Source organism: Heterodontus francisci, chromosome 8 (genome assembly GCF_036365525.1).
Source record: "Heterodontus francisci isolate sHetFra1 chromosome 8, sHetFra1.hap1, whole genome shotgun sequence".
Taxonomy (NCBI): Eukaryota; Metazoa; Chordata; class Chondrichthyes; order Heterodontiformes; family Heterodontidae; genus Heterodontus; species Heterodontus francisci.
This window is the reverse complement of record NC_090378.1, coordinates 80857917-80868834: the sequence shown is the minus strand read 5'-3', so window position 1 is coordinate 80868834 and position 10918 is coordinate 80857917. Positions and strand designations below refer to the sequence as shown.

General features: G+C 44.8%; 1 protein-coding gene across 13 annotated transcripts in view; it reads right to left on the bottom strand.

Moving 5' to 3' along the window:
* The window catches only part of LOC137372946 (KN motif and ankyrin repeat domain-containing protein 1-like), a 137988-nt gene that overhangs the window by 68586 nt on the left and 58484 nt on the right, over nt 1-10918 (bottom strand). For 12 of the 13 annotated variants that reach the window (XM_068037498.1, XM_068037494.1, XM_068037486.1 and 9 more), the window contains one exon: nt 2631-2722. In XM_068037498.1, coding sequence (XP_067893599.1) covers nt 2631-2664 — 34 coding nt within the window. In that variant the 5' untranslated portion in view covers nt 2665-2722. Of the gene's footprint in view, nt 1-1551; nt 1625-2630; nt 2723-10918 lie in introns of those variants that run through there. The other variant, XM_068037495.1, reaches the window with a different exon arrangement.

The window sequence follows — 10918 nt, the reverse complement described above, 5'->3', positions numbered from 1 at the left end:
GACTAGTTACCCTCCCATCCTGTAACCTCTACATTAGCCACCATAGTTAAACAAGTCATGGGAAAATCTTTTAAAGAGATACCAAGTCTGCCATTAAGATGATACTGAGAATTCCAAAAAAATTACAACACATCAAGGAGGAATAACAAAGCAGTTTTTTGGAACAGTTAATGAGTACCTCCCTATCTAATGGGGAAGCTAATGTAAGATCTAGCTGTTGTATCTTTTATTTTCAGAGCTCATTCAGCTCTCTGGTACATCAGGAAAATTACCCTAATTAGTCCATTGCCCACTTCATTTTGGAGTTGATAAGACAGAGGGTCAGAGAGATTAACTGACAAGGAGGTCATAGGGCAAATGCAAAGGCAAAGAGTGTGCTAATGGTGTGGTGAATGCAAAGCATTAGTGCAGAAAGGGTGTTAAATGACAGAATAATGAACAGCCCTGGCCAAAAGCACAAACATGAAAAGAACAGTGGGCAGCACATGGTAAAAAAGTGAATGATGAAACAAACTAAAATAAAATAAAAATAAAAAAGGGCCAGTCATGCTCTGAAATTATTGAACTCAATGTTCAGTCCGGCAGGCTGTAGCGTGCATAATCGGTAAATGAGATGCTGTTCCTCGAGCTTGTGTTGATGTTCACTGGAACACTGCAGCAATCCCAGGACAGAGATGTGGGCATGAGAGCAGGGGGGTGTGTTGAAATGACAAGCGACAGGAAGCTCGGGGTCATGTTTTCGGACTGAACAGAGATGTTCCACAAAGCAGTCACCCAATCTGTGTTTGCTCTCCCCAGTGTAGAGGAGACCACATTGTGAGCAGCGAATACTGTATACTAAATTGAAAGAAGTACAAGTAAATCACTGCTTCACCTAAAAGGAGTTTTTGGGGCCTTGGATGGTGAGGAGAGAGGAGGTAAAAGAGCAGGTATTACACCTCCTGAGATTGCATGAGAAGGTGCTGTGGGAAGGGGACGAGGTGTCAGGGGTAATGGAGGAGTGGATCAGGGTGTCATGGAGGGAATGATCAATTTGGAATGCTGACAGGGGAGGGGAGGGGCAGATGCGTTTGGTGGTGGCATCACGCTGGAGGTGGCGGAAATGGGGGAGGATGATTCTTTGGATGTGGAGGCTGGTGGGGTGGAAAATGAGGACAAGGGGAATCCTGTCGTGGTTCTGGGAGGAAGGGGAAGGAGTGAGGAGTGCGTGAAATGGGACGGACTCATTTGAGGGCCCTGTCAACCACAGTGGGGGGGAATCCTCGGTTGAGGAAAAAGGAAGACATATCAGAAGCGCTGTTGTAGAATTACTGGCAACTTGTACCCTCCTTTATGAGTTTCCAATTGCTATTTAAATAACAAGATTCGGATAACTTCAAAAACACACTTTTTGCCATGCATGACAGCTGATATTGGAATAAGGTTTACATATAATTTTATTCAGATTTTCAATTTTTTGATTCTAAAGTTCCCCAATAGCTTAATGGGTAAAAAAGTCATGCAAAACATGGGAGGGAACTCACAACCAACCCCAATCCTGTCCATACTCACGTCCACACATTCCATTAGGGGGTCATTGGAAGGCAATCAGGAACAGGAAGCACGTGGATTTATATTTCTGTCCCTAGCCAATGGCAATGAGGCCAACTGTTAACTCAGTGCAGAGCGGCAGTAAACCCAAGAACATAAAGCATGGAATGAAAAAAGGCCAATCAGCACATCAAGAGATTACTATCAATCTGTCCCATCATATCACACTACTCCACACATATAAATGATCTCAGTCTATACTCTCTATGGCTTTCCCACCTGTTCCTAATCATTGTGGTTCTCTTAATTCTGCACCATAACTTCGGCAGACAGTTTCTACAGGGACCTGCTCTTCTTCCTCTGAAGTTACGGTAGGAGATCATGAAAATCCCTGCAGAAACTCTCGTTCCAGTTGCTTAGCCATTCACTGCTATGTGAGGAAAGGTTTGTTCACTACTCAGAGATTGGTTAATGTTGAACCTTTGTGTTGTGCATCTGCACTCACAGTCTGAGTTAAACAACCAGCTTACATCTATATTATGTGTGCTCTCAGCAATTTATAGACCTGGATCATGAGCTTACCAATGGCCTAGAATAAAAAGGCCACCATCTGGTATGGCAGTAAGGTCCCACATTTGCATCTGCCCCCTCCCTGTTCTGAGTTAACAAATCTTAGCTGGGCAGCAACTGTCCTCAGTACCCCTAGGTTAGGATGGGGGTGAGGGAGAAAAATCACAGAGAATTTCTTCTCCTAACTGCTAACTAATGATGTGCTGGAAACCACAAATGTTGATACCAGAGGAGGATAGAATCCAATGTAGCTCCAATACCTCCCATAGTCAAATAGCATACCCACACTCAGTCTGGGTTTACATGTAATGCATGGCCACTTGGGTGAGGGAATAGAAGGCTGGCATTCATATGACCTTACCCTTCAGTGCATCAGAAGATGAAAAGAGGAAATGGGAAGAAGTTGGTACCAAAATAAAGATTCAAATGATGTCCCCATCCCCTCAAGTTTGTACCATTTACTCACTCAGGCATTGGGGCAAGCCCTTGAAAATGATTTCAACTAAACTTTGCAAAATAAATATTCCTACCTGGATGATGTGTGGACTGAAGAACTTCTGACATTCTGTCCCCTTTGTTAGTGAAATTAAGCACAATGAAGCAATGAATCAAATTGACTGAGCTGTAAACATAAGTGGAAAAACAAAATTGAAATCTTTTAAGAAAACGTTGCTCAATATTTTGTTTCACCAATAACACATTCACATTACTGATTCACTGCAAAATGTTGTTTTCACATTTGTAATACCAGCTACCACCTGGTACCATCCTGGGCACAGGAACTGAAAGAGGTACAAAGTCCATTGATATTCGTACCAGTGAATCAGATAGTGTACAAAATCAGAAACTCAAGACTTATTGAGAATATGCAACAGATTTTAAAAAGATACTAGACTAAAGAAAAGTTGTTTGGCAACAGCTAGTTTAAGTGATCATGCTTCTATTCAGAATTCCAATTTCAACAACGTTTGGGATATAATAGGGCACGCTCTAGTCACACGGTGGCCAAAGCTAGGAGATAGGGAGAAACAAAAGCATGTTTTGCAAAGCACAGTCACACAAAGCGGGATTACAGTGAACAATCTGTAAGAGCCATTATATCCAATCCTCAGGAAACAAAGTGATGATACAAATAGGACATAAATGACACAGAATTTACAAGGGCCATACTCAATTTTGTTTGAGAAAAACACAACTATATTTATACGAGATAATTCAGAGATGCTGATTCAGGCTGGGTTATAGTGATTCCATCAACATTTGCATTTCAATCTCTCTCCCATTCCATTCTTCACGTGTAGACCTGGACACTGAAAGGACAATTTTAGCTAACTCCAATTGGTGAAGCGAAATAAGGCAGCAGTTATGGAGCAGCTTCATTTTACACTCCATTCCCGATGATCTGTGATTTTTATGCTGCTACTGAGGCTCCAGCTGGACTCTGGCAGGAGCTTCATTAATAAGCCCAAATTGTAGTCCCACGGTGGATCTTAAACAGCTCCTAAATGGAGCAACTGCCATGGCCACCCAGCCAGGTGAACCAGTCGGGAAGTCAGTGAGGCTCGATTAGGAAAGTTATAAAAACCTCCCCTTAGCGGGGCCAGAAGGAGCACTCATTGAATTGTTGCAAAACGCATCATAAAAATAAAATTGATGCTCAGTCATCAATGGAATTAAGTTGATTTTGGCAACCACCCAGGGCACACTGAGAGAGAGCAAGAAAAAGAGCATGTGAGCAAACAAGAGAGAAGGGTAAGAGAAGAGAGAAAAAGAGGGGAAAAAGTGTATTTCTCATTAATGTTCAACTTTCTCCTCCTCACATTCACTCACAGTGGTTAAACAAAAATATTAGCAAGATTTGTCAAAATACATAATTAATGCAAGGTATAGCTTTTGCCTGCTGTATCTTTTATACAACCGTAATAACCCTGTTGAAGTTTACAGCTGTTGGACACTAACATTACTGGATGTATGGTGTTTGACATTCCATGCATATTGTTTCAGCGGGAGCATTGTGATTATCCTTAGTACATTATTTTCTAATACAGGTTGGAGTCTAGGTTGTGTTGTATTGGAAGAGTCAGTTTTAAGCCATCAGAAATGTAGGTTCTTTGAAAGTTGTATGTAGGGCATTAACTGGTTTGGAATTGTGGTGCATTATCTAATGATATGTCTTGACTTGGATTTGTTGAACATTACCAAACTGTGTGATGACAACCAAATCCATTAGTAATTGTTGGAGCTGCAGTAAACACCAGAAACCATGCATTATCCATTCTACATGATTCTTATTAGTGATTTATATTAACCAACATAAAAATATTAGGAATATTCTAACATAAGGTGGAATCACTTACAAGGTTTCTGATCCCACTAAGACAACATACATTTATAAAGGAGGTTGAGCAACTGGGAACCAATGTATATCAATAAGGGTAGGGGTGATGTGTAATGGGACTTGCTGCAGGACAGCAGAATTTTAAAGGAGTATATGGAGGCTGGGAGGCCATCCAGAAGAGAACTGAAGTAGTGAAATCTGGAGGTGATAAAAGCATGGATGACAGTTTCAGCAGCAAATGGTCTGGGGGATGGTAGAGTTGGCAAATGTTATGGTGGTGGAAGTAGAATCATAGAATGGTTACAGCACAGAGGATGCCATTTGGCCCATCATATCCGTGCTGGCTCTCTGCAAAAGGAACTCACCTAGTCCCACTCCCCTGCCTTTTCCTCATAGCCCTGTGATGGAGAGGAAGCTCAGCTTGAGATTGAATAGGATGGTGTGGTTGTTGGCATGTATACGAGGTTTGTGATGGGGATTGAAAACAATAGCTTTGGTCTTTACAGCAGCTCATCCCAAGATTGCATGTTGGATTAGCATTCTGACAGCACAGAGGCAGTGGAGTGATTGGGCCAGATGATGCAGAGGTTGGGAGTGTCATCAGCCTGCACATGGAAGGTGACACCATGTCATTGAATGCATCTTCACATGACATTTCCTACCCACCACAACATCAATCTCTCATGCTGCTCGATGCACCACACCCCCAACACTCATCCAGCAGCATATCTTGGCACTTAGAACTCACCCTTAACATCCAGATGCTCCACCTCACCCTCACACCCACCAATGATGCCAGCTTAGCACCCGGGTCCCACTGTTTCCAGATACCTGCAGCTATTCAGCTGTGGCAGGCACATCACCCAAACACAGTGCAACACAATCACTGACATTCTGCCTTCTCTCTTGGCACACATCTTGCATCTCCTGAGCCCTACAGAAGAGATGGCTTTCAGCATCATGGGGCAGGCAGTGACAGAATGGCATCTGGCGTCGCTGAGAATGTTGAGGATGATGGTATGTTACTGCCTTATGCCCCTTTTCAACATCATGCCGCTATCTGGCATGATGAGAAAGCGACAGATGATGTGACCATGGACCTCTTGCTTTCCACCTAACATCCCCTTCACTCACACCAACATTCCCTTCCTGATTTCCTGCTCTCAGACACCCAAGAACTGCTGCCTGCGCAGACACAGCAGCCCAAGGCATAAGACAGAAAGCAACAGCACAGCACTGATGAAGAGACCTCGTCACTTGATCTCATACTCGTAGTCACCAGCTCAGACACTGACACTGCACAATCTTTAGAGTCATAGAGTCATTATGTCGTCATTGTCGACAGGAATAGTGCCGGAAGACTGGAGGATAGCAAATGTTGTCCCCTTGTTCAAGAAGGGGAGTAGAGACAGCCCTGGTAATTATAGACCTGTGAGCCTTACTTCGGTTGTGGGTAAAATGTTGGAAAAGGTTATAAGAGACAGGATTTATAATCATCTTGAAAAGAATAAGTTCATTAGAGATAGTCAGCACGGTTTTGTGACGGGTAGGTCGTGCCTCACAAACCTTATTGAGTTTTTCGAGAAGGTGACCAAACAGGTGGATGAGGGTAAAGCCGTGGATGTGGTGTATATGGATTTCAGTAAGGCGTTTGATAAGGTTCCCCACGGTAAGCTATTGCAGAAAATACGGAAGTATGGGGTTGAAGGTGATTTAGAGCTTTGGATCAGAAATTGGCTAGCTGAAAGAAGACAGAGGGTGGTGGTTGATGGCAAATGTTCATCCTGGAGTTTAGTTACTAGTGGTGTACCGCAAGGATCTGTTTTGGGGCCACTGCTGTTTGTCATTTTTATAAATGACCTGGAAGAGGGTGTAGAAGGGTGGGTTAGTACATTTGCAGATGACACTAAGGTCGGTGGAGTTGTGGATAGTGCCGAAGGATGTTGTAGGGTACAGAGGGACATAGATAGGCTGCAGAGCTGGGCCGAGAGATGGCAAATGGAGTTTAATGCGGAAAAGTGTGAGGTGATTCACTTTGGAAGGAGTAACAGGAATGCAGAGTACTGGGCTAATGGGAAGATTCTTGGTAGTGTAGATGAACAGAGAGATCTTGGTGTCCAGGTGCATAAATCCCTGAAGGTTGCTAACCAGGTTAATAGGGCTGTTAAGAAGGCATATGGTGTGTTAGCTTTTATTAGTAGGGGGATCGAGTTTCGGAGCCACGAGGTCATGCTGCAGCTGTACAAAACTCTGGTGAGACCGCACCTGGAGTATTGCGTGCAGTTCTGGTCACCGCATTATAGGAAGGATGTGGAAGCTATGGAAAGGGTGCAGAGGAGATTTACTAGGATGTTGCCTGGTATGGAGGGAAGGTCTTACGAGGAAAGGCTGAGGGACTTGAGGTTGTTTTCGTTGGAGAGAAGGAGGAGGAGAGGTGACTTAATAGAGACATATAAGATAATCAGAGGGTTAGATAGGGTGGATAGTGAACGTCCTTTTCCTCGGATGGTGATGGCAAACACGAGGGTACATAGCTTCAAGTTGAGGGGTGATAGATATAGGACAGATGTGAGAGGTAGTTTCTTTACTCAGAGAGTAGTAAGGGCGTGGAACGCCCTGCCTGCAGCAGTAGTAGATTCGCCAACTTTAAGGGCATTTAAGTGGTCATTGGATAGACATATGGATGAAAATGGAATAGTGTAGGTCAGATGGTTTCACAGGTCGGCGCAACATCGAGGGCCGAAGGGCCTGTACTGCGCTGTAATGTTCTAATTCTAAAAAAAAACAGTGCAGAGGAGGCCATTCAGCCCATCAAGTTCAAGATGGCTGTCTGTAGAGCAATCCAGTCAGTCCCGTTCCCCCGTTCTATCCCCGTAGCCCTGCAAATTTATTTCCCGCGTGACCATCCAATTTGCTTTTGAAATCATTGATAATTTCTGCTTCCACCGCCGTCATAGGCAGCAAGTTCCAGGTCATTAGCATTTACTGTGTAAAATACTCCTTCGTCACATTCCCCCCTGTATCTCTTGCCCCAAACCTTAAATCTGTGTCCCCTCGTCCTTGTGCTCTCAGCTAATGGAAACAGCATTTCTTTGTTTACCTCATCTAAACTTGACATCACCTTCTACACCCTTCAAAGCAAGGTAGAGTTGGGATCAGCACATGGTGGGCTGGATTTTAAGCTGACAGCGGGGGCCCTGGCAATGGGCCAGAAGAAAGGGGTGACCCCACCTCGGCCCTAGTTTGAACCCCTGGTTGAATTTCACGGTGGCAGCTAATTAACTGTCTGTCGTCTGGTCCCTGTCCCTTTAAGGACAGGGATCCAGCCCCCAAGAGGTGTCGGCCAAACAGAGGGCTGGCAGCTCATCAGTACCAGCAGTACTACAGGGAGCGGTGGCCACTGCCAGTACTGCAGGAGGCCCGGAACAAGGAGCAGCGCTCGACCGCCGGACCTCAGGTAAGTGGGGTGGACTTGCTGGGGCCAGTCCAGTTGTTGGCGGAGGGGTGGCCCTTACTGCCAGGGGCCCTCCGTGGGCCACAGATTGCACACGGAGGAGGGCCCCCCTGTCCTAGCCCACAGGGAGGCCATCTGGTGTTAAAATGCCAGTGGCAGCAGGAAGAGGCCCTTAAGTGGCCATTAATTGGTCACTTAAGGGCTTCAATTGGCCTTTGGGTGGGAAGGCCATCTTCGGCCTTCCCCCAGACCCCCACCCCACCCCCCCCCGACAAAATTGACTGGCATCGGGAAGGTAACGGGCACTCCATCTCTGCTTTCCCTCACTATTTTATTGCCCCTCCACCTCCCAGCCTGTCCCTAGAGGGCTAATAAAATTCAGCCTGGTGAGTCACCATGCATGAGTGGGCTGCAGCCAGTTTGGGGGAAAGGACAGTTTGTGTGCCAGCTCATAAACAACATGCTTCAGGCCAATGCATTCTTTGTAATGTGTCAATGTTTCCCTTGCGGTTTGTGTCTGTCTGGCATGACAGAAAGTTCCAGTGGCTGTGGCTGGAAGGCATAAACTACTTAGGGAAATTGCTGTTTTAAAGCTGCATGCATCATGTAAACGATAGTAATTACTTCTCTGGAAAGTTGCAATAGAAATAGTGGGCTGGATTTTGTTGAGCTGGCAGCGGCCCACCATGGAGCCCGACACCGGGATTGCCGGGCTTGATCTTCCCGGCAGCAGTGAGGCTTTGTGTTGGCCACCTGCTCGCCGCTCGGCGACGGAGCTCAAATTTAAATATTTAAATAAAGGACATGAATAAATAAACATACCTTTCAGTGTGATCTTGCCAGCTGTCTGCGATCTTCCGTGCAGTGGCCGGCACTCACGTGCGTTCACTTTCTCGTCCAGGGAAAGCTGGCGCCACAGAGGTGGGGAAGTGAGGAGCTTAGGATTTTTAGTGTAGTGGGGTGGGGGGGAATGGGGTCAAATTTGCATTTCTAGTATAGGGAGGTGGGGGGAAGGGGTGACCGCAGCACTTTGTGCAGTTGGCAGGGGAAGGTCGCATATTAAATGTAAGTGTCTTGTAGGGGGGCGGGGGGGTGGGAGGGTGAATGGCGCAGCCATTTTTTTTGTATGTGGGGGTGAGGTACGGGCCAAAAATCAATTCACAGTTTTTTTGAAAGGGTGGGGGGGAGGTGGGGGAGTGTACGAGCTTCAACTGCACAGGTCTGTCAGCCCTTTAAAAATGGTGCCAGAGCCTGCGCAGAGGGAGCTGACACCGTTATTTGCGTCGCAGAGCCTGCCGCCACCATGTGATGGGGGGACCGCCCAGCATATGCAGATGAGCCGCTGCATGCTAGATCATGGTCCGCACGTTTGGCAGGAGGATAAAATTCAACCCAGTGTGTGAAAGTGGTCTAATATCTTTATTTACTACAGTTGCAATTTTCCTTCTTGCTCTATTTTATTGATAAAACTATGCTCATTGCTTCCCCTAACTTTGCTCCTACACACTCTTCCCCCTCGCTGCATTCTTGTGGTGTTAAAATTGACAGCATTGCACCATCTCCCACTCCAACACATTCCTTTCCCAGGATTTCAAAACTGTGCAGCTTCTTACCACCTTCAGTTTTCCCTTTCATCCCTAATTCAGAGACTTTTAAAACTGAAGTTTGGTATTTCCAAACTCCTACATCTTGATTCATCTCATCTTCTCTCCTGCTCTTTGCAATCTTGGTGCTTTCCAAAACTTTGGCCTTTAGCGCTATTGACAGTGGGGAAATGTTGGCAGAGATATGTGACCAGAGAGTAAAACCAGTTGCCAACCAATTTAAATATTGCTGACTTACAAATGAATATTACACATTTTTAATCATATATGAAGAATTAATTTGCACTCCAAAAGTGTGGAAGATTTGATAGTTCTATCCTGGCCCTTCATGTAGATTTTTTAATTAGAATAATTTGGTTCAATCACATTTGACTGTATCGTTAAGAAAAATATAAATAAATTTGGAAGATTCTCATGCCGAGATGAGCCAATTTCATGTTACACTGTGACAACCTTTGAAAGCTTATGTTGATACAATGAGAAAACTTACGAACAAAGAAATTCTATTCAAGCATTCTTTTAAAAAAGTCAGTGCATTCACTGGACAGGACAGTAGCTGCAGCAGTAGAATTGGCCTCAATACCTTGCCACCCCGCCCCTTAACCCACCCAACCCTGAGCTGTGCTGAGGAACCAGCAATGCACCTTGATCTGGATTACTATCTGGTGATCAATGCTGGAAAGTGTATGTATTGACCTCAGGCGAAGCTTGAATCAAGTGAAGCTGTGATGACCCCTCCTGTCAAATAGTCTAGATTCACAAGTGAAGAATGGCCACTTGGGTCTGCTAACCCAGCACTGCTCGCTGCTGGCTCCTATGGAAAAGTCACCATTACAGAATCAGAAACTCTTTGGGGGTATGAGTGCTGAGGGGGTGTTGAACTGTGACTGATCTTGTTTCTCATCAAACCTGCCATTGGAAGTAAATAATTAACTGAAATTAAATACCATGTTGCTTAGCAGTTCACCTCTGGCCATGGATGTAAACAGTGACTCACTGTGTAACAACAAATTCCTTGTACTACTGATGGGACTGAACAGCTACCAACTGTTGACCAACTGCGTCAGTAATCACTGACCTTGGGGTTGAGTATACACCAAGCTTGATGGATGGAGCTAGGGCAGAATGTAACATGCAGGGTTTTTAAACTATGGATGGTTAATATGTGTAATACAAGATATTAAAAAATAGTGCCATATTTATAAAAGAGTATTTGGCTAACCTTTTTTTGATTGTGCAGAAAAGGACCCAGGGGATTTATGTACCACGATCATATATCATGTGCAAGTGTTCCTCATGATATGTTTTGGTGAGATTTACATCATTGGCCCAGATTTTGCAGTAGTGATAATAATGAGGCTATCAGTGCTCATCGTTATTAAAGAGTAAATGGAGAGCAACTTGCAGTGATCATTCTTTCTT